Source organism: Protobothrops mucrosquamatus, unplaced genomic scaffold (genome assembly GCF_001527695.2).
Source record: "Protobothrops mucrosquamatus isolate PMUCROS unplaced genomic scaffold, P.Mucros_1.0 scaffold682, whole genome shotgun sequence".
In the NCBI taxonomy this organism is placed as follows: Eukaryota; Metazoa; Chordata; class Lepidosauria; order Squamata; family Viperidae; genus Protobothrops; species Protobothrops mucrosquamatus.
In genome coordinates, this window is record NW_015386969.1 from 59,197 (window position 1) to 83,715 (window position 24,519).

The 24,519-nt window shown below is 38.7% G+C and overlaps 1 protein-coding gene across 1 annotated transcript in view; it reads right to left on the bottom strand.

Moving 5' to 3' along the window:
* Positions 1-462: 462 nt before the first annotated feature.
* Positions 463-24,519, bottom strand: part of LOC107289381 (opsin-5-like) — a 27,392-nt gene continuing 3,335 nt past the window's right edge. The window contains exons 2-5 of the mRNA XM_015818128.1: positions 17,970-18,132; positions 16,530-16,657; positions 4,291-4,619; positions 463-1,050 (exon numbers count right to left, since the gene is read on the bottom strand). Coding sequence (XP_015673614.1) covers positions 463-1,050; positions 4,291-4,619; positions 16,530-16,657; positions 17,970-18,132 — 1,208 coding nt within the window. The remainder of the gene's footprint in view (positions 1,051-4,290; positions 4,620-16,529; positions 16,658-17,969; positions 18,133-24,519) is intronic.

Genomic DNA, 24,519 nt, shown 5'->3' on the forward strand with positions numbered 1-24,519 from the left:
CAGCATCAACTGCATGGATTGACTGAAACTGAGCTATACAACTAACTCACAGTACAGTACAGATTGAACAGATTAGAAACCTGCTTTTGAGCCATTTTGCAGTTTGTGGTACTCCGATGTCATAATTGCCAGAAGGAGCTTTAGATTATGTTTTGTTTTGTTTGGGGACTTGGCACTGTTGACTGTTTTTTTTTTTCTTACAGATGCAAAATTGCTGATACAAAATCACATCTATAAAAAAAATGTATAATTAGCAAAGAATACTTTGGGGAAAATGGCATGTAAGGATAAAAGATGAAGTTTTAGATAATTTTTTTTTAAAAAAACTTTTCCCAGCTTTACAATGTTAACTGGACATGATGAAGATTATAAATCAAATATCTGGATAGCTTTAGATAGTGGAAGGTGGACCTAGATAGAAAGGATCTACCCCTGCCTTTGAACCCTTTGCTCTTACCATGCTTACATAAGATCTCTCACAATGTTGGAAGGCAGAACGTCTCCTGCCACATTCATAGTCCCTATTCCAGTCTTTTTCTTGGTCATGAGCACCATGACTTGCACAGTTCGCTTAAAACTTGGCCGGCAAGCTCTTCCATCTCTCAGAATTGTGAGCGGGTTAGTCTTGGAGGCTGTGTCAGATTTCTGGGTGAGCCTATAGCACCGGGGATAATTGCTGAAGCATTCAAAAGTGTCAGAACAATTCCTACAGGATCCACGGTGGTCAGTGAAAGCAGCAGAGAATCTCATGGAAGCCCGGCCATCTGGCGTGTGGAAGGATCGGAGGGTGATGACCCTGGACCGGGTGCAACAGCAGACTGCACACACTGCCTGGAAGAATGAGAGGTCTTTAGAAAGGAACTTCTGGAAGTTGGGCTTGAAGAGCAGATAAACCAGAGGGTTGTAGGTGGCCGAGGACTTGGCAAAGACAGCAGACAGGGCAAAGGCCAGGATTGGCACTTTGCTGGCATCGCCAAATGCTGCCCACATAGCAACAATGGCATAGGGGGTCCAAGCAGCCAAAAATCCAATGCACACAGAAACACTGAGCTGGAAAAGAGAGGGAACAACCAAGATCAAAATGGTAATACAGTATGTTCCACATTTTGCTTCATCTTAAGGTTCTGTAAGGGGATTCATACATTGCAATAAGATAAGAGAGTGGCTTGATTGGTTTGGGTTAATATGATATGTAAACCCAGCCAATTATAATTTATTCAGGAAATCATGGTTAAGCAAGCAATGACTTAATGTGATTTGTGGCTCTATAACTCAGCCATTCTTAAGTTTGATTAAGCTTATACAGTAGAATCTGGTTGAATGTTGAGCTTTGTGGCATGCCAGTGCAGAAATCTTACAATCTCTATGGAATATCTTAGGGTCAGAGTTACTACAAATATGCATTGATTTTAAACGAATATAATTCTCTGGACTTCCTCAAACAATATAGAATACAGTTGTGTAATGACAGTACTGAGATGTTCCTTAAAAATAGACAATCTCCCTATATGTTTCTGTTTCCTAGGCTTCTCTGGGAAAAAAAGGTGATTTGACCATTAAGTATGTTGTATAGATATATCTAACCACATTAGTCTGCTTCAGTCCATTCCAGACAATGGGGAATGATTTTAGTATCCACACAGCCTTTTCTGTGACAAAAATGGAAGGTTATCAACTTCAGACCCTGCCTTTCTCCCTCCCTCCCTCCCTCCCTCGTTCAGCTTGGTATGGTCTAAGTATATGGACATTACCTTTGCAGGTAATATATTGAATGTGAAAAAATTAGCTTCTTGCATTTCCTGTGCATGAGATTTTGCTTTGTTTTTTTAAAAAAAGATAAGGTAAAATCTCCCTGGAGTCAAAACTGACTTCTGGTGATTACATGGAGATATCCATATTTTTCTGGCAACAGTATAGAAGTGGTTGCTATTGCCTCCTTCAAATCTTTCCAGTTGCCTCTCCTATAAAAGCAGGACGGCATCAGAGCTAAGCAATGTGTTGCAACTGAATAGCATCATCATCGCATCATTCTGTACTCAAGAGATCTAGCTGCCAGAAGATAAATAAGTATCTAGTGCACTTCTGGAGAGAAACTATCTACTGCAGCTCAGAATAATATGCTGCCTGCGTGTATATTTAATTAGCCTGTAATTAATGAGTTAATTAATTCAACTGGTGAATTGGTTAGTGCATTCAACCAGATGATAAACAAGCCCTGGAGTTTCTCTTCTCTTTAGATAAGCAGGCTATGATATGCTGCTGACATACTGCTTGCCGATCAAGAGGGTAAGGTGTGTACACAGTTAAATTAAGTTGTCAAATCATGACAGGCAACCGTGCAACATGAATGAGCAAATCATCCTGATGTAATAGAACTCTCTCTCATTTTATCTTTGCCTGCTGCTGTGCCTGATTCATCATGCCACCTCCGTCTTCCAATGGCATTTTTGTGGGGGAACCATTTTTTTTTTTAAAAAATCCCCAAATTGAAGATTCTTCATATGAGGATTCCCAGGGATTCTGGAAGAATAAATCATTGGCAAGAAAGGGGGGTGGATGCATTTAAACCAGCAGCAGGGATGTCACTGAGGGTAGATACCCCAGCTGTATGACTTAGAATTGATTGCTAAGCAGATTGTCACATTCCTGCTTTCCTCCATTCACATCCCTCTTAGGACATTTATGTGCAGTCTTGCACTGTAGAATCTCTTTAGACACTAGCAGTAGCAACATGGACATAACTTTTGCTGCTGTTGTGGTTTTCTTGATGAAGAATAAGCTCTATTCAAAACAGATGTACAGTTTGGAGATCCATGGTACCATGCCATCAACATTTCCTTATGCTTTGTATTTCTGAAAATGCTTTGGCAAGCAATCAAGGCAACTGAATGGAGCTGAGCATTTACTGGCTGGATGCCCTTCCTGATGCCTATGCGGAGCTCACAGCAGATATTTTCTCTTTGTGCCCAGAGAGTGAAATATCTGCTGCTATGTAAGATCGAACTCACAGCCTCCTGACTGTGAGACGAAAGCTCCACCTCTAGGCCATCATGCCACTTGAAGAGTGATAAATGTATCTAGGGCTTTTAAATGCTTTGCTTCTCTTTTGCTTGCTGACTTTCAACGCCATATTTCCTTCTTGCCATTTGGCCAACATCTCTTCTTAAATCACCAAGATATTCCTTGGATATTTTGAAAGGTCCTATACAATTTTTTTCATCATTTGTTTTTAAATCAAATGATGTCACTGGGGCCAGATTTTGAGTTAAAGATACAGTGTTGAAGGAGTTATATAAGAAATTTCTACAGTTACACATTATTTAATTTCTTTACTATACATTCATACATTGAACTGTACTCTTTGACTTATTGTACAACCAAAATTGGGAGTAGAATTTCCCTTGCTAAGCAACGTGATTGATAAGCAAGTTGTGCCTGATTTTATGACCTTTTTTCATGGATGTAAAGTGAATCTCTGCAGTTGTTAAGCAAATCTGGCTTCTCTTATTGATTTTGCTTGTCAGAAGCTAGTTGAGAATATTGCAAATGGTGATCACCTGTCCTCAGAACAGTGGAACCATCATAAATACATTATGTGACTGTGGGGATGCTGCGATGGTTTTTCAGTGCTGTTGAAACTCTGAATGGTCACTAAATGAATGGTTGTAAGTAGAGGAATGCCTGTAAAATAGTTTGTTTCCTTTTGGGTCAGAATGTTTTGTGACTCTAAGTTCTGTGGTTTGTAAAATATGGTTTATGATTTAAATATGCTACGGGAACTCAGCCAATTATTGTTTAGATTATGTTTAAGGAAAACATGACTTTTAGCAATCTATAAAGTGAATATATATACCCTGCATAACAAATCCATAATAACCCAAAAGTGAAAAAAGACACTGGATGTCTGTTGCAGAGGGAAAGGATGTTGTATGCATCATGACATCCTTTTGCAAATAATGTGAATTATGCATTTTGCATCTGTTATAGATGCCTATTATTTTAAGATACAGTATTCTTAGATTAGCTATAGAAGCCCAGAGCCCAAATTGGAACTGAGAAACTGATCATCTACCTGAACACAATTCATTCCACCGTTTGATGCTTATATAGCATCCTTCAATTGGTGAAACAGTTTTTGTCAGTAAATTAAGGTACCATTTGGGCTTATTTTCCTTCTTGCAGGAAAGCATCTCAGAGAATACAAAGACTAAAATTAAGAGATTTTTTTTCTAAAAATACTGCCTCCATATGGGTATCAGAAGCCTATCCACATTGTGCTTCAATCCTTACCTTGACAATTAGGCTGTGGACACTGTTGTGTTTGCTCTGGGGTGACATATGCTGTTTCACTGCTCTTCTGGACACTTTCACAGTCCAAAGGATGAGTGAGTAGGAGATGATTATCAGGGTGCATGGAATGATGTAACAGAAGACAAAGAGGGCCATGATGTAGAGTTTGGCTTCTCTGGTTGAAGCTTTCCATTTGATGCAGCAAGCAGTCCCGTAAGGCTCTGGACCATAACTGCCCCAGTCAGCCAGAGGAGCCGCTGCGAAGATGAATGCATAAATCCAGACACAGGCTAGCAAGACCCCAGCATATGGGGGAGAAAATTTATTGCCTAAAGGAAGAAGAAAGGAGATGGGTTAGAGCTTTTCCCAATTAAGGCCACTCTGTTTATTCGTTTAAAGGATTCTTTATCTGAAATGGCATCAAGAAAATGGGCAGGGCAGCCTAATCAAAGCTAACAGTCTAAAATGTAAATAATAATAATAATAATAATAATAATAATAATAATAATAATAATGATGATGATGATGATGATGATGATGATGATGATGATGATGATGATGATGATAAAGTTGGAAGGGACCTTGGAGGTCATCTAGTCCAACCCCCTGCTCAGGCAGGAAACTCTATACCATTTCGGACAAATGGCTGTCCAGTTTCTTCTTAAAAACTTCCAGTGTTGGTGCATTCACCGCTTCTGGAGGCAGGAAGTACCTGATTTTTATTTTTTACCTCAGTGAGAATTTGAGGAAGTCACAATTTCAACAGTGCTGACTGAAATCTCTTCGGATGGAAGCATGGTAGTCCACTACAGTTATGACAGTTGTAAAACAGTTTTACAATGTTTTTCTTGGCAGTTGTTAAATGAACATGGTGGTCATGAAGCAAAGATGGCTGTTGTAAAGTGAATGCAATGGTGATTAAGGGGTGATTTTGCTGAAAATTGGAAGTGCCAGTTTTCGGCATAGCCATCATAAAACACAATAATGTGACTGTGGACTTTGCAAATAGAGGTTAATATAGGTGTTGCCAAACATCTGAAGTTTAGTCCCATGACCAGGGAGGGGATCGGAACTTTGAATCTGGGTCGTAAGTCCCTTTTTTCAGATCAGACATTACTGGTTGTAACTCAAGGATCTTCTAATAGAAACAATGTAATTCACTAGAAATGTGCTGTGTTCCTTCAAATGCTGTACAATCATCCCAGTGCCAAAGAAACCCTCCATCAAAGAACTGAATGACTACAGACCGGTTGCTCTGACATCCGTTGTTATGAAAACCTTTGAAAGGTGAGTGCTGGGCCACCTGAAAACCATCACGGATCTATTGTTAGACCTCTTGCAATTTGCCTATCGAGCAAATAGATCAGCAGATGATGCTGTTAATATGGCTCTGCACTACATCCTACAACATCTTAAATCTCCAAAGACCTATGCAAGGGTCCTTTTTGTAGATTTCAGTTCGACATTCAATACCATCATTGCAGATATTCTTCTCACTAAACTAAATCAGCTAGCCATGCCTGACCACATCTAACAGACAGGAAGCAGCAAGTGAAGCTAGACAAAATCACATCAGATACCTGTACAATTAGCACCCCCCCCCCAGGGCTGTGTGCTCACTCCGCTTCTCTTCTCTCAATATACCAATGACTGCATCTCAAAAGATCCCTCTGTTAAAGTATTGAAGTTTGTAGATGATATAACAGTGATTGGTCTCATTTGAGACAACGACGAAGTTGCATACAGATGGGAGGTTGAGCAATTAGCCTTATGGTGGGGTCGGTACAATCTTGAACTGAATACACTCAAAACTGTAGAAATGACAGTAGATTTTAGGAGAAACCCTACTATTCTACAACCTCTTACAATACTAGACAATACAGTATCAATAGTAGAGACCTTCAAGTTTTTAGGTTCCATAATACCTCAAGATTTAAAATGGACACCTAACATTAAAAATATTATCAAAACAGCACAACAAAGAATGTTCTTCCTGCACCAACTCAGAAATCTCAAACTGCCCAAGTATCTGCTGATAGAGTTCTACAAAGTAATTATTGAGTCTTTTCATTTGCACCTCTATAACTGTTTGGTTTGGAACTGCAACCACACAAGACAGACACAGACTTCAACGAATAGTTAGAACTGCAAAAAAACCCCAATTGCTACTAGCCTGACTTCCATTGAAGACCTGTATACTGCATGAGCAAGAAAGAGGGCTGTGAAAATATCTACAGACCCCTCTCATCCTGGACATAAACTGTTTCAACTTCCTCCCTCAAGACGACGCTATAGGGCAGTGATGGCAAACTTTTTAGAGACTGAGTGCCCAAACTGCAACTTAAAACCAACTTATGCAATGTCGAGTGCCGGGTGAGTGTGGCCCATTGGGTGGGTGTGGCCAATTGGGTGGGCGTGACCAATTGGGTGGGCATGGCTGCAGTGGTAATGGCAGACTGGGTGGGACTAAAAAGTTCAATCAATCAATTCCAACTTTACAAGAATTTTTTTTCCCCACGAGAAGTTGAAATTGACTGATTGAACCTTTTCTCTTTTTTGCACATGGCGGCAGAGGCCTAAAGCGAAAAGGTTTTATAAAACCCAGCTGAAGGCCTAGGACTGGGGCAACAATGCGTGTGCCCACAGAGAGGGCTTTGAGTGCCGCCTCTGGCACCCGTGCCATACGTTCGCCACCACTGCTATAGGGCATTGCACACCAAAATGACTGGACATAAGAACAGTTTTTTACCCATGCCATCATTCTGCTGATCAACTAATTCCTTCAACATTGTCAAACTACTTAATAAAGCTGTATTACTATTATTCTCCTCATCTTTCCTATTACATATTCTTATCTTCTTATGACTATAACTTTGTTGCTTGTATCTTACAATTTATATTGTTTTTAATATTCTAGTATGATTTATGTTGTTTGCTTAGCTAGTATTCTATGATTATCACTAAGTGTTGCATCTTTTGATTTATGATGAAGTGTTGTATTTGATGATTTATGATGAATGTATTTTTATGTTGTTTATGATCATGAATTATCACTATTACTTGTATGTACACTGAGAGCTTATGTACCGGAGACAAGTGCCTTGTGTGTCCAACCACACTTGGCCAATAAAGAATTCTATTCTATTCTATTCTATTCTATTCTATTCTATTCTATTCTACTCTACTCTACTCTACTCTACTCTACTCTACTCTACTCTACTCTACTCTACTCTATTCTATTCTATTCTATTCTATTCTATTCTATTCTATTCTGCAATCTATCTTCTATCAAGTTAAATCATAAGCCATGGATGTCTGCAGGATGTAGTCATAAACGTTGAGATGGCAGCAGTGATGATGCAATCAAAACTTTGCTCATTTTCTGTGTGCGCCACTTCGAATCAGATCAGAGCTACTTTCTTGACTTTGAGGACCGTTCCTGGCGACACCTCTGCCATAGGCTGTTTTTTTCTATACTAATTCTGTCTGGAAATATCAGCTCATGTTTGACCTTTAAGCTATATCCTTATGGTGGAAACAAAGCCATTTTTAGATATGCACACCATGGAGGTTGTTTTTATGGAGTGAATTTTACAAGAGAAGGCCATTGCTGTCTTTTATAGATACAAAAGGAAAAAGAGACCTAGAAGTTGTACAGAGAACAATGCATCGAGATGTATCGTTAAAGCTAAAAATGGAGAAACTATTAAAAGCAGATTCAGGTCTCACATATACAATATGCAGGTCAATTACTGAGTTCCCTAAATAAAGCACATCCATATTATTTAAGATGTAATATGAATCTCTTTTGCACGTTGTAAGAGTTGTGATGAAAATTCCCATATGAGTCATTCAAAATTGATTTTCTCTAGTCTTTTCATTGCTGATTCATAAAATAACATCTATTGTTATATCATGGGTATGTATTATCCAGGGACATGTGGATAAAAACAGGTTTTACATTAAAAAGTCCCTTTTTCAATATGGTTGGGAAAATCTTCTGTCTAAGCCACTGGTGGTATGTCCTAACTATGCTCAATTAGATGATTCAGTAGGTCATATGAGGCAGCTTCCTATAGTAAGTCCCTATTATATATTTTAAACCAGGCGCCATAAAATTAGTTTTGTTTCTTTTTGTTTTGGATCCAGAAGCATCAAAACAAAATCAACAGCAAATTAAAACTTAAAATCAGATTCTTTCTCTGGTTCTTTTTTTAATTTTTTGAGTTAATTTTTAAAGCTGGATTGCTTTATTCCTACAAAAACAATTTGCTAAATTCTATGCATGTTTACTGAGAAGTGAACTATTGAGTTCAGTGAAACACTAGCATGTTTTGTTCCAATCGAACCCAACCCAACCCAATCCAATCTAATCCAATATGTGAACTGGAGGTAAAGGTTAGTATCATTCTTATGGATCCTGTCTTTTTAATCTTGCCTTTTTTTCCATGGATAGAGTCCATAAGTAAGATAATTTGCAACTCAGGATTGACCTGTGGGGTTCTTGGTGCTCTGAGATTGGTTGTATGCTGTCTATAAAACTGGAACAAGAAACTGCTATTGGTAAATGTGCAACAAACCCCACACACCCTCAAACTGAAAATGTTTCCTAGATCTGCAAGTAAACAATCAAATAAGCTCAGAGTAAGCTAAAATCTCCACCTCTCAATATTTCTGCTGCCTAAGAAGGCTACATGAAATGAAAGGGGAACAGTGTTTGTGAAATATTTGCATATGATAATGTGTACATCACCATCAAACCTGACATCAACCAGAGCATAGAAAAACTCAAAGAAGTAATGCAAGATTGGAAGATGTGAAGAGACCTGAATCGCCATGAATGGATAACATTAAATTGTACATTTGGTTCTGAACTTGGAAAGCATTTTTATAATTTGGAATACATGACTGGTTGGGAAAAAGTGTCTAGTGAGAAGGAATCAACCCTGTGATCAGAACCACAGCCATGTGATTGAAATATCACAATGCATGAAAAAAAAGGGCAAGGGTTTGATTGCAAGCTTGTGAGCACCATTTTTTTTTACTTTTTTGATCACCGTCCCTGAAGGGGAGGATTGTTGTTGGCCTTATTTTATTAGAAGCTATTTCAGCCTTTACATTCACAACCAGTGTCGTTATTTAGAATAACTATGATTATTCTCAGTTTTTGTTTCACAGGTAATTTGATCTCAGGGAACAGTAGTATACCAACCACCAAGGGAAAAGATTCAGCTTTTTATGCTTTGAGATTTACATAATGCCCGAATGGCCTTTTTTTCAAAAAACTGCTGGCGATTATTTTTAAAAACACTATCTGCATGCACGGTTGTCCCTCTGCTTTCTTGCAAAAAAGCTGTAGAAATACTCTGACCAACGGCCCTTAAACAAGAAATTGCATATTTGCATGTCAAACTGCAGTATTGATGCATTATCTGTAATGTTAGGTTTGATCAAAAAAATTGGATTTGAGGACGGTATTCTCTCTCTATATAAAAGTAACTTCCATTTACTTCAAGGTGAGTGATTTTATGGACACATCAGTGCCTGCTTTACAAAGCCAAGCGTATATCATATTGATGCTGATTTACCTAATATAGTGGAATGTTAGAATTATTCACTCTGTCCTATTTTAGACTTGTTAGCCAGAAATAAAGAAGTTCTTTGGAATCAATTTGGGATAAGGATATGGAACCATAGCTTGTTTATCAGAAACATGAAAGATTCTTGGAGCATCCTAACATCCACCTTACAATATCCACAGATATTTGCTATAATGCATCTGGTAATCTTTAAATAGTGCAAGATTTGTAATAGTTTTGTGCTATGGACTAACTCCAGTTAAGCAACAACTATTTTGTCTATGGAGATTCTCAATCATCCAGTTGTCCCAAAGATGCTTTTCAAAAGGCAGTTGGACTTCCTTGGTTTTTTCAACATTTTTGAAAATGTTTCACTTCTCATCCAAGAAGCTTCTTCAGTTCATGTCCCTATGACTTGTGTAATTTGATAAGAAAATGAACCCCTTGTTTAACACAAAATACTGAATCATAGTCACCAAATAAGGGGTTACAAAATTTAACAAACTGGTTGAAATTAACCTGCAGTATCTTAATAGATTGTACAAATGAAGTCCTGAGCAAATTTAATTGATTAATTAAATACTTCTGTATTCTCAGAATAAATACTTGTTAAATTTCTGGCATTCTCCTTCTTGACTTAATGGAGACCTGGGTATCTTTAACGTGGTATATTGAGGTTGTAACTATAAATTAGGGCTACCATTTACACTTTTAAAGCTTTAATTCAACCATCTTATTGGAAAAAGGATATATCATTTTCAGCAGCCTTCCTGAATTTTGTGCTTTCCAAATAATTGGTCTACAACTTCACCCATTGATTAAGTGCCATTAAGTCAGTGTCAACTCTTAGTGATCATATGAATAGATTCTCACCAGAATAATTTGTCCTCAGGTGGGCCTTTTAGATCTCTTAATGATGCATTGATTGCTGCTGTAATTGAATCCATCCACATTGCAACTTATTTCTTCTTCTTTTCTTTAGCTTTTCTAAGAATTATGGATTTTTTAGGGGATCTTTAGGTGATATATCCAAAATATTACGGTTAGAGCCTCATCAATAGTGCTTTCCAAGAGAATTCTGGCTTGATTTGTTCAATGATTCATTAGTTTGTTTTCCTGGCTATTCAGGGTAAGTGGCATCTCCAGCACCAAAGTTCATTCGTGTCCTGTTTCTTCAAAGTCTAGGTTTTGCATTCATAGAATATCCTAGGAAAAACTATTGCTGAATTCTATTGTTTGTTACAGAGCCATCATTTTAAGGCTCTCATTGTAATCCTACCAGGTGCTAGTCTGAGAGATATTTTTTGACTTTGCTGTTGATGATCAACCCTAAAAAGCAAAGCTATCCACCATTTCAATGTCTGTTGTCAGTTCTGACGACGGTTGATGTATACTATTGTCATTTCTTTAGCCTTCTTTACATTTAATCGTAGTTCTTTTCCCCCCACTATATTCTTTGATTTTCATTACTAGCCTTGAAGATTATCTACATTCTCAGCAATCAGACTGGTGTTATCAGCATAGCACAGATTATTGATGTTTCTTCCTCCAGTTTTAAATCCATGCTCATCTTCTTCCAATCCAGCTTTTCTAGTATGTGTTTTGCATATAAATTTCATAAATAGGAAGAAAGTATGCAGACTTATACCTTTGCCAGTTTGGAACAAGTCTATTTCATCTTGTTTCACAACTCCCTTAGCTATCATCTTCTTCTTCTTCTTCTTCTTCTTCTTCTTCTTCTTCTTCTTCTTCTTCTTCTTCTTCTTCTTCTTCTTCTTCTTCTTCTTCTTCTTCTTCTTCTTCTTCTTCTTCTTCTTCTTCTTCTTCTTCTTCTTCTTCTTCTTCTTCTTCTTCTTCTTCTTCTTCTTCTTCTTCTTCTTCTTCTTCTTCTTCTTCTTCNAGCTATGGATCCATCTGGTGGTGATGCTGTCTACCCCACATTTTTCTATCTTGTCAAGTAGTAGGTTGTGATGTACTTTATCAAATGCCTTACTGAAGTCCAAGTAAATTATATCCACAGCATTCCTCTCATCCACTAATTTTGTCACTTGGTCAAAGAATGCAATAAGATTTGTCTGGCATGATCTATTTTTGACAAATCCATGTTGGCTTTTAGTAATTGCCTCTAGGTATTCGCTGATTCATTGTTTGATTATCTTTTCCAGAATCTTCCCAGGTATTGAGGTCAGGCTGATAGGTCTGTAATTTCCTGGATCCATTTTTTTTCCTTTTTTGAAGATGGGAACTACATCAGCTCTTTTCCAGTCCTTTGGTAGTTCCCCAGAGCTCCAGGATCTTTGAAAAATATAGTTCAGATGTTCTGAGATCACATCTGCCAGTTCTTTGAGAACCCTGGGGTGTAATCCATCTGGTCCTGGTGATTTGAACTCGTCTAGGCTGGACAGGTGCTCACTTATCATTTTCTTGCCTATCTTAACTTGTATTTCTATTCTGTTTTTTATGGCACTATTTTTAGTGTTCTTCTTTTGCCTTAGCTATCTTCAGTGGTAGTCAGATATATCAGAAGAGTGCAAGATTAGATGGATGATCTATAGGCATGCTAGTAATTGTTGACCCTAACCCTAACCCCATGTAGGATATACACAAATAGGATTTTTGGCTGATTACATAACACACTTTCTGAAGGGGTTGAGGAGCACTGAAGTTCCTTTGTATCCTTTCCTACAGAATTACTCATTGTTCTACACTGTTTCTTTAAACAGGCAATAGGTGTAGGGTGTGTGGTTGTTGTTGATATCTCAAATAAATCCACTGCAGCTTGCAGCCATTCATTGAAGGTAATTGACTATAATCTACCATGCTGGTCAAGTGCACATTAGTAGACAGATGTTTTGACTCATTGACTCTCACAGATGTGTGTGTCTGTGTTTGGGAAAATCTAGGGAGAAAGGTAGATTAACTCCACCATGACATTTGTACATTCAGTGGATATCAGAACTAGTCCCTACAGGGTCATATGCATGAGCAGTCTTTATACTAACAGATTCTTTCTGGACTGAGTCATGTTGGCATGAAGAATTTACACTGGAGAGGTTTCCCTTCATATGCATGCAAATGGTCAGACAATCAGTCATCTCTCTCTTTCTCCTTACTTCCAACCTCCCCCCGAAAGCAATACACTTTGTTGCCCGTAATTAAGGAATAGTCTATAGTGTGGCAGAATTAATCAAGTATAAATCCCAAGCTGAAACAGTTGGAGGACATGAAGCAAAAATAAATGTTGAAAGTAGTTGAAGAACTGATTGAAATTATGAGGCAATATCAGCTATATCATTTCATTTTTAAGAAAAAAAGTTATCATTTTCAGATTGAAAATCTACTTTTAGATTGTATTTGTAATTGATAAATCTTTTTTTTTAAATGTGTGGAAAATTTATTTTAAAATGTTGTGCTGGTTAATGATCCCAATAAAGTAATTTATTTACATTGTAAAATGTGACAAAAAAGTGGAGGTTTTGTATTATATATATAAAAAAAACTTCTATAAATTGGAATCTGTTTTGTAAGAATTTGTATGCCAGATTCCCTTCTTCCCCTTTTCATCTCCTACTTAAATTTTAAACATTTTGATTCTTTAGACTTAAAACTCCAGTCCCCTCCCTCCCTATCTACCGTCTGAGTCTTCAGACATATGTAAGAATAACATTTCTTTGAAATTAAGCAATTTGAAATATGCTGACTTTACTCATTGCCTCATGGGGAAAACCTAATGTGCATTAGAAGAATGATAAGCTATTGAGGCCACAAAATTATTTCACGGTACTTAGAAGACAAACCAAAACTGTTCAAGGGAGAGAGGCTGCTTGGTGGCTGCTGGTTAATAGCCAAAATTAGTTTTCAGCTTTCCTCCATTTTTTCTAGTCAACTTTGTAATTTGGAAGAATGGGCCTTTAAGTGCTGCCTTGACTGCGTAAATGAAGTTCCTCATGATAGATTTTTAAAAAGAAAGTAAGATGTATACTATTATAAATAGTGACACGATAGCAATATAGTATGTTTGTTATGCAAGCATTTCTCTATTTTCACTTAATAGGTTTTTGGATTTAGCTGTAGGAATTGTGCTTCTGTGGCTACATTTAGTTTCACCTTTCCCCCCCTCCCCAATATTTCCTAATTGTTTGATAGTGACTGGGCTACATCATTTTTAATGAGGTCTGCAGCACCTTCCCAGTTGGCTCAGAAAGGCTGGTCTATGATAATAAAAGGATGAGTGGTTGGAGAGAAGGAAAGAAAGATGCTCATTCTTGTTCAGCATATTTACTTTATTATTATTATTATTATTATTATTATTATTATTATTATTATTATTATTATTATTATTATTATTATTATTATTATTATTATTATTATTATTNGGAGGTAGCCAGGTCCGATGCCATGGATCGCTTTAAAGGTGGTAACTAACACCTTAAAGCGCACCCGGAAGACCACTGGTAACCAGTGCAGCTCGCGCAGCAGCGGTGTTACATGGGAGCGACGAGTCCCTCCCAACACCGCCCGCGCGGCCGCATTCTGGACCAGTTGGAGTCTCCGGGTGCTCCTCAGAGGGAGCCCGTGAGCCAATAAGATTTAGTTTTTTCCTTATGATCTTGTTAAATCAATCACTAGGAACTCCAGAATACAGTAGACATAAATCAACACCCCCAAATCAGATTGGAATCCCATGCAATTTTCTTGGTAAAGATTTGGAAGTGGTTCAGCACCGACTTCTCCCAGGAAGCTCTTCAACACTAGCTTAAAGTCTAATGTTTCTTGCTGATCTCCCGCTAAGTAATAATCAGATCCAGCCATGTTAAGAATTGGACTGTTAAAAAGAAACAGAATAACAGAGTTGGAAGGGACCTTGGAATCCCTAATCCAAACCCCTACTCAGGCAGGAGACCTTATACAATTCTGGACAAGTGGCTGTCCAGCCTCTTCTTGAAACCTCCAGTGATGGAGCATTCACAACTGTTCCACTTGTTCATTATTCTCATTGTTCCACTTGTTCATTATTCTCATTGTTAGGAAGTTTCTTCTTAGTTCTAGATTGCTTCTCTCCTTGGATAGTTTCCATCCATTGCTTCTTGTCCTGCCTTCTGGCGCTTTGGAGAATACTGTAGGTTGACATCCTCTTCTAGGAGAGAAATGGTTTATAATGTATGTAGCCATGATTTATTTAACTACTGGTACGATGATCTATTCAATTAACACCTGCTAGGTTTTTTTTCTTTCACACTTGCCTGCCTGTTTGGTCCTTCAATAACTTTTATCCAGCAAAGTTTTAAATACTTTATTTAACACAAGCAAGGACTACAGAAATACAAGATTCATTACATCTAGATTATTTAATTTATGTATATATAAAACGCTGGATTTTGACTGTTTGATACCCTGTTTTTGACTGGGAGAGGGCAATTGACCAAAGCAGCATTGTGCTGCAAACTCCATTACTTTTGTAAATGGGCTGCCATGTCACATACAGAAAAGGGGCATAACTTAGATTGCAGTGGAAAAATGCTGCTTTTGGCATTTTATTCATCTCTCTGCAGTTTTTGTATGTAGAACTTTTTCTATTTTGTGATGATTTGTATAAAAGCATGTCATCTCTTCAATTTAAACTCAGTCAACAGAACATGTTCTGATCCAATTAGGTTTTCCATTCCTGTTACAAATATATCCAAAATACATTGATGCACATTAATGAGGATAAACAAATCTTGTATCACACGTAGCATAGGATGGATGCCAGCCGACACAGGGATTTATTGACTAAAGACTGATGTTCATTCCAGCTTGATTTGGAAGAAATATATTGGACATAATTGCCAGAATTTGACTGCAAATTAAGCCAGTTTTCTCTGTTTGGGTTATATTTTTCTTTCAACCCATTTCTTCCAAAGATTATATATTCTACTTAGTTTGTTTAACCTAAAGAATATGTGCATTAAGTCTTGCCAAAGGATACAAGGAGTCCAGGTACATTTTGAATTTTTTTCTTCCCTTTCAGCGATTGGCACAGCTCTTTCTGGTTGGTGAATAATGTAAAAAGAGCTATATTGATGAAAACTATTAGCATGGGCCAATTCTTCTACTGAATTGCTGTTTGGAGAAATTAGCACTGAGTGACCCTTGCCAAGAGAAGTTTTTAGATTCTGCAATTCTCCCATCAAAATATTTTTTCATATGAGCAATTTTGAATTTTCACTTCATCATCATAAATATGAAACACTTTCTTCTAGTGATGTAACAAGTGATTGCTTTTAGTCTGGATGCTGGAAAGAGATCAAGGATGATGGAAGAGAAGAAAAAGATATAAGATATCCCAGAGATTGGCCAGGGTAAAAAATAAGTTGCCTCTTCCATCAGATCCTTAGAACTTTAATGCAAATCCTTTAGAGCCTTAAATGCAAAAGAACCAGAGGTCTAATCTATATATACAAATGAAAAGGGAAAATTGGAAGCTGCTGGTTTTCTTCTTTTTTATGCTAATTATTGCTAATTCAAAGGCTTGACAAATACACTGTCTAATCATGGAAAGATCTCCGAAGGGAGGATCCTGGGAAAGAGCTGGGATGATGGAACAAGGGTCAAGATGAACAGGACTCAGAGTAAGACAGTTAGCAAGAGAAGGACCTTTAAGATGCATGTCCCACCTACCATAAGCTGGATAACAGACCTTCATGCAGCAAACTGTGCTCAGTGCAGTCAGGCTGGTGAGGCTGCACAGACCAAAGAGAACTCCACAGAAAGCATAGAAGGTACACATGGCATGGTTGAACAGCCACCTAGAAAAAAGAGATAATAGGAAAATAATCCTATTAAACCAGGAGAAATTAGGTCTCCAGTATTCTAATTGGAAAGAGGTATGTTTTAGCATCTAAGAAAATTAAAGTTTTCCCCTTTAAAGGATGGTACTTTTAAAATATTTCTTTTGGGGGGGAAATTGAAAAATTAATATGCTACCTGCTAAGATCAGTGGTGGGATTCAGCCAGTTTGCACCACTTCGGCGGAACCGGTAGCTAATTTTTTGTTGCTGAGGCCCAGAATGGATTTCCGGAAGCAGCATCCACACAGAGAACCGGTTGTTCACATATTTGAATCCCACCACTGGCTAAGATGCTTGCTAACCTCTGTCACTATTCAACTTGCCATAGAAACAGGGGTGAGGGAAAGCTTCTAGAACATCTTTGAGTCCCAACTGGTGGGAATTATCACTGTTAGGTAAGTTGATGTGAAAGTGTTAATACAGTATTTAATTCCAACTTTATCCTCATGCATATTTATTATTGCATTTGCTTTATTATTGCTATTGCTTTTTCTGTACCATTTAAAAATTTCAAGATTTGGAAAGTTTAAACATTTTATAAGTATATAAATTTGTCCATGATACCAGCTTGGCTTGGTAACATCTGCTTGAAAATCATTTGACCAAGTCAGTTTCTCCTAAGTTGGAACTCTCCAGATATTCAGGGAGATTCTCAGTCTTCCAGGTCATGGTTGTCTCAAAGGTGGTTATTCAAGAGGCAACTGGACTTTCTTGTTTGTTTGTTTTTTAAAGACGCTTCTCTTCTCATCCAAGAAGCTTCTTCAACTCTGACAGGATGATGGGGGAATCCTTCCATTCCCCATCATCTAGTCAGAGCTGAAGAAGCTTCTTGGATGAGAAGCAAAACGTCTTCAAAGAAAGACAAGAAAGTCCAGTTGCCTCTTGAAAAAGCACCTTTGAGACAACTCTCCAGATTCATAGTGACTACATTTCCCATTATTGTGAAGGAGTCAAAGTCCTTTATTTTATCCCATATTATTAACAGTTTGAAAATGAGAAGCAGAGGTCATGAAGGAAATAGCTGAACTCCATCATTCCCTGTTCTGGATCTAATCTGTTTTTCTCTTCTATCTTATTTTTTTTAAAGCATGAAAACATTGTTGGGAGTGTCAAAATAGCACACCTATGTTTACTCTTGATTACCACACTATTGAAGCTAAATAAAAGCTGTACCAAGAAGAAAACCGAGTCAATGGAAGCCAACCTGATCTTCTGAAGGAAAGAAAGAAATCCAATTGTATTAATTAAATGGCTCAATGGATGGAGCTACCTGTGTGCAAAGAAGGATGGTGTGGCCAGTGGAAAGAGGATCAAAGTCATGCCTATGTCACTGATGGCAAGATTCACGATAAAGAATTCCGCAGGTTTCAGAAGGGCTCTTTTCCGGTAGGCAACCCATAGGAGAAGTGAATTTCCAAAGAGAGACACTACACCTGAAAGCAAATCAAAATGATGATTTAGAATCTGGAAAAAGAAGATGACACATTCAGCTACTCTATTTATAAACTATTATGAGTTGCATAAGAGCTGCATCTGCAATGACATCTAATATAGTCATGATAAATTATAGTGAAGTTTATACATATTTAGGGCACTCCTTCCTGACCTGATATTCTCCAGGCTATGTTGGCTTGGAATTTGGAGAGACATAATCCCAATGTATCTGAAAGGCGTTAGATGGGGACAATTGCTTTATAGCAGTGGTTCTCAACCTGTGGGTCGGGACCCCATTTGGGGTCGATCGACCATTTCACGGGGGTCGCCAAGCAAGGCTGTCCACCATATTTTTTTGTCCGCCATTTTTTTCCCCTTTTCCGGCGGGTGCCTTACCTCCCTTGGGCTGGGCCAGCTGGTGGTCGGCCTGCTCTGTCTCTGCCGCTTGTCAGCTACACCTCGGCCGGCACAGGGGGCGGAACCACGCATGCGCGGCGCTCCCGGGCAGGGAAAGTCCTCGACTTACGATCGGTTGGGTAGTCCTCGACTTACAACCGGTTTAGTCCTCGACTTATGACCGGGTTAGTCCTTGACTTACGACCGGTTTAGTCCTCGACTTACGACCGGTTGGGGTCGCGGCATTAAAAAGGTTGAGAACCACTGCTTTATAGCCTGAATCTTCTTTTGTTTCTTTCTTTGCAAGAACGTGGCTCTGTTCGCACAATATGTTTCCTCCAATTACTAACCCAGTCAAATACACAATTGTTTTAGCAATACACAATCACTGCTGAATTATAATCTACATTTTTGGGATTCTAGAGCCCCCATTTACTTTCTCTGATAACCCTTAAGCCATGAATCAGGACAGTTAGATGAGGCTTCAGGAAATAGTAGCCTATCTCCAAGCTTAGGCAGACAACAGGGCTGACTTGGGCAATGGAGCCAGTCAGTATTAAAAACATATATTCAGTATTGCAAGGACTTGATACTGAGTTGTAAAGTGGAAGGTATTACTTTTTCAGCCACTCTTTCTCTCCAGTATTTTTTCTTGGATGACTAAATATGCAGACAAATTAAATATTCCCACCACACAACTGTTTAGGTAGAATTAATTTAATCCTGTAAATCAGTGTTTCTCAAATTTGGCAACTTTAAGCTGTGTAGAATTCAACTCCCAGGCCAGCATGGCTGGCTGGGGAATTCTGGGAATTGAAGTCTACACATCTTAAAGTTGCCAAGATTGAGAAACACCGCTGTAGATGATTCAGTTTCTCTTGGATTAAATTTAATCTCCTGGAGATTAGTTGATGAAGTTAGTTAACTAATTTATGGAGATCCCACAATATATGACCTCCTCTTCACTTAAAATAGTTAAGTTTGTTATAGGATCTGGGTCAATGTTTCACAAAGGCCATCTGTGCAATCAACCAGCGATGTTCTTCTCCTATTTGATCCTATAGAATTTCCCAAGCTTTTTGATATATGGCCATTGCAACTTAGCTTAACTGTCCATTTCCATATTTTATCTTTTCTCAGCCTGGTGCCTTCATTTCTGTTGTACTTAAAGTCCCATAAAATGTGGATAAGACAACTGTTAATTATAAAAGTTTGTCTTACTTGGTCCTTCAGCCAAAACTATATTAATCACAAAATTTCTCAAGTAGAATCCAGTTAACTTTTGTTAAGAATCAGTGCCTCACTGAAATACACTGAAAAGAATAGTGTTTATTTTGAGTGGTTTTGATTGCAAGCTTCATTCTAATTAAACAACCATTTGCAACCATTTCTGGCAGAGATTTATTCTATTGGTTTGAGATAAATTATAAGATTTCTCTCTCTCTGTCTCCTATAGAAATATTTATACAATAATATATTGTGTGCTAAAACAAGTGAAAGAGAGGGAAAAATATTATGCAACTGAAGCTACAGAGACAAGTTGTCTTTTGTTTGAACACAGTTGAGACAACACTGATAATTAAAATTTAATGCCTAGGATTTTCCTTTTCTATTAAGTCAGGCTAATTTCATTTAAAAAGTGTTTTCCTACATAACTCACAAAGGAGGCCCTGATTACTCCAGGGACAGGTTTGGGGCATTTGGAATGACTGCCTGATAGATTGGGTTGCAAATTAAATATTATGATAACAGTAACATGCTGAAGATGGAATATAGCTGCTCTAGTGATTTTATCTTAGCCCAAATCCTTTGGGGCTCATTCTTACTCAACATGCATTGGAGTTCTGAGTATAAATCACTTCTGTGGGGAAAAAAAATGGGATCTACATATTCATGTTTCCTCTTCTTCATTTTTGGACACACTAATTCCTTATTCACTTACTTAGAACTTTATTAAAGTCTAATACAAAGAGTGCTGAGTTTTGATAAGTAGATATCCTACAGATCTACCATATCTGGGTTTGCATAAAGCAAGATACCCACTCAATATATCTCTTTTCTCCCATCTCCTTCAGATGTCCCAAAAGTGCTTTTCCAAAAGGTAACTGGACTTTCCTGTTTTTTTCCCTTGAAAATGTTTTGCTTCTAATCGAAGAAGCTTCTTCAGTTCTTAAAAAAAAAAAAAAAAGAACTGAAGAAGCTTCTTGGATGAGAATTGAAATGTGTTCAAGGAAAAAAACCCAGAAAGTCCAATTGCCTTTTGGAAAAAACATATTTAGGACAATCATGACCAGGATCATTGAGAATCTCCATAGACATCTCCTCCAGAGTTTTACAGCCCAGATATGACAGTCACATTATTCTGGATGAGCTGCAAGTAGGTTAATAATGTTGATGGGAAAACTGGACAACAGACATTGACAGTGGCTTCCAAAGGTTGCCCAAATTAACTCTCAGCTATTTGAAATTCTGGCTGAGGATGCTGGCAGCTATAGTTCTGCGACATCAAAAAGCCACACGTTTCCCATTCATTGAGGACAGTAGCTAGAGATGGAGAAGTAAAGCTGGGGAGGAGACGAAGTTTTGTGGATGTGCAGAAGGTACAATAGCTTGGACTGTCAGGCCCTTCTTTCTCAGACTTTTTCAGAAAGCCCAATATGTCTGTTGGATGTCTGGAGCAGACTCCCTTCAACATTTCTTCAGTCTTATAGAGCTGAATATAGGCTTACAAAAAACACTCAACACAGGTAGTCCTCAATTTACAACTACAATTACAGGTGTCCTCAACTTACAACTACAATTACAGGTAGTCCTCAACTTACAACTTACAACTACAATATGACAGCCGTGGCCAGGGGGGCTTTTCATCAGGGGGGCTTTTACAGGTAGTCCTCAACTTACAACTTACAACTACAATATGACAGCCGTGGCCAGGGGGGCTTTTCATCAGGGGGGCTTTTCATCAGGTTTGCCTGATACGCCAGTTGCGCCCCTTTCTGGATCGTGACGCTCTACGCACGGTCACTCAAGCCCTCGTTGTTTCCCGCCTGGACTATTGCAATGCTCTCTACATGGGGCTCCCCTTGAGGTGCACCTGGAGGCTCCAGCTAGTTCAGAATGCGGCCGCGCGGGGGATCCTGGGGGCCTCTAGATACTCCCATGTAACACCNGGGGGAGAGCCTTCTCTGTGGCAGCTCCTGCCCTCTGGAATGACCTACCCCCCGACCTACGTACAGTTGCGGACCTGCGCCTTTTTCGCCGAGCCCTGAAGGCCCATCTATTCCGTGCGGCCGGCCTGGCGTAGTTTGATTATGTTTTAGTGGGGTTTTTGTATGGGGTATTTTTAGAGCAGGCCTGTTATTTAATTTGTTTTTAGAACAGAAATCTGCGTATATTTATCATGGTTTTTATTATCGCCTGTTCACCGCCCTGAGTCCCGTAAGGGAGATAGGGCGGTATATAAATTCAATAAATAATAAATAAATAATAATAATTGAGCCCAAAATTTCTGTTGCTAAGTGAGACATTTGTTAAGTGAGTTTTGCCCCCATTTTATGACTTTTCTTGCCACGGTTAAGTGAATCACTGCAGTTGATCAGTTAGTAACCTGGTTGTTAAGTGAATCTGGTTTCCACATTGACTTTGTTTGTCAGAAAGGGGATTACATGAACCGGGGACACTGCAATCGTCATAAATATGAACCAGTTGATCACATGATCATGGGGTTGCTGCAAAGGTCATAACTATGAAAACCTGTCATAAGTCACATTTTTCAGTGCCATTGTAACTTTGAACGGTCACTAAATGAACTGTTGTAAGGCGAGGATCACCTGTATGTTAAGATCATCTGTCCATAGAACTGCCATTCCATTTAGTCATTGGAATTCAATATTTACAAACATATGCAGCTGAGATATCCACTATGTCTATCTGCAAATCTGAAGAGATACCACCTGCCTTCTCTGATCTCACATCCTCCAACTCAGTTGGGCACCAGGGACCGGTTCCATGGAGAAAGGTTTTTCCGTGGACCATAGGGGATGTGGTTTTGCATGCTGCCTGCATCCCTCAGATGGGGCTTTGCTTGTTTACGTGGAGCAGTTGCAGGCATGCTACGGACTGGTGCCGGTCCAGAGATTGGGGGTTGGGGACCCCTGCTCCAACTCATGGCCAGGAATTTGGGAACCTAATACAGCTGGAAGGTTGTGTTACAGTAATCAACATGCTTGTCACACAGTTAATGGACTTTGGTTTCAGAGCGCACTCCACATTATATGAGCATGTTGACATCCTTCATCTTTAAGTCCTATGAAATCAAGTGTTTATGCCCTGAGAGTCTTTCAAGAACAAGGTTGTCCATTCCTCTTTTCTTACAGTGTAAAGCAGGCAAAGTATAATACCTGCCTGCTACTCAAACTGTTCCCTGGAGGAAACCAGTCTGTTGTTGAGGCTGATTTCTGAATAAACTGAAAACATGGACTGGTGCTGCAAGGATATTGTCAGTCAGGCTCACAATGTCAAGATGATTGCTAAAGGCTGATTTGGTGGTCAATGACAAATTAATGCAGGTCATCAGAAAGAAAGTCATTTGAGGGAATGGAGAATAAACAAACTGCAAGGACTGTTGGAGAAACGTTCTTTTTCGGAACCATTTTTCCCCCAACCAGTTAGCACAATATATTCAAAGTCACATTCTAATTCTAACTTGGTAGCAGAAAGGCAGAGAGTTCTATTTTTGGCCAAAAAGTGATAGCTATTTAGGGCACATTTGTGGAACACTTTTGAAAAACATTTTGAAAACTTATTGAATATATACTTGAGATTCTCCATCATAAATGTTTGGAGGTACTGAGGGTTTCTAGGATTGAACTTACCATTAGGCTGAGTGAGCTGGAGGTGTTAAGAGGTACAGGGGTGGAATTAAAAGCAACAAGAATTATACGCAGTGCAAATTTCTCAAGCTCGCTTGCTATCTGTTTCTTTCAGGAGAACTGAGAAACATATGCTTCTTTGATAATATTGAAATGAGTCCTGTACATCAAATCCCACTACACCAGGGTTCCCCAACCTTAGCAAGTTTAAGACATGTGGACTTCAGTTCCCAGAATTCCCCAGTCAGACATGCTGGCTGGGAATTCTGAGTGTTGAAATCCACGTGTCTTGATGTTGCCAAGGTTGGGAAACCATGCACTACCCTGACTAGGAGTATAGATCAGTGGTGGTGAACCTATGGCACGGGTGCCAGAGGTGGCACTCAGAGCCCTCTCTCTGGGCATGCACGCCATTGCCCCAGTCCTAGGTCTTCAGCTGGGTTTTATAAAACCTTTTCGCTTTAGGCCTCCGCTGCCGTGTGCAAAAAAAAAAAAGTTCAATTAATCAGTCAATTTCAACTTCTTGCGGGGAGAAAAAAAAGATCTTGCAAAGTTTGAATTGATTGATTGAACTTTTTAGTCCCACCCAGTCTGCCATTACCACTGCAGCCATGCCTACCCAATGGGCCACACCCAGCCAATGGGCCACACCCACCCGGCACCCGACGATGCATAAGTGGGTTTTGGGTTGCAGTTTGGGCACTCGGTCTCTAAAAGGTTCGCCATCACTGGTATAGATGCATGAGTTTGCAAATGGAAGAACTTGAGAATTTAAATTTGAGATTAAAGACTGCTCAGCAATGATGAAAAAAAGGAGGGAAAATCATCTCTTTGGCATGGATGGAAAGGTTATATCTAGAATATCATGCATACAATTGCATCAGCTAGAAAGTATGGAATAGTAATATATTACATACAAAATAAGGCCAAAAAAGAAAGCTGTGCAAATATCATCAATTTTATTAATGTATGCAGACCGCAGAATTCAGCTGCTGGATATGAATGTAGAATTCCTTAAAAGCAAGACAGAAATTGAACAGATAACCTGATCCTGATCAGAGTGGTCTGGTTGGTTATGAGTACAAAGAGATTTGTTACCAAGATGTTCTACATGAAGGT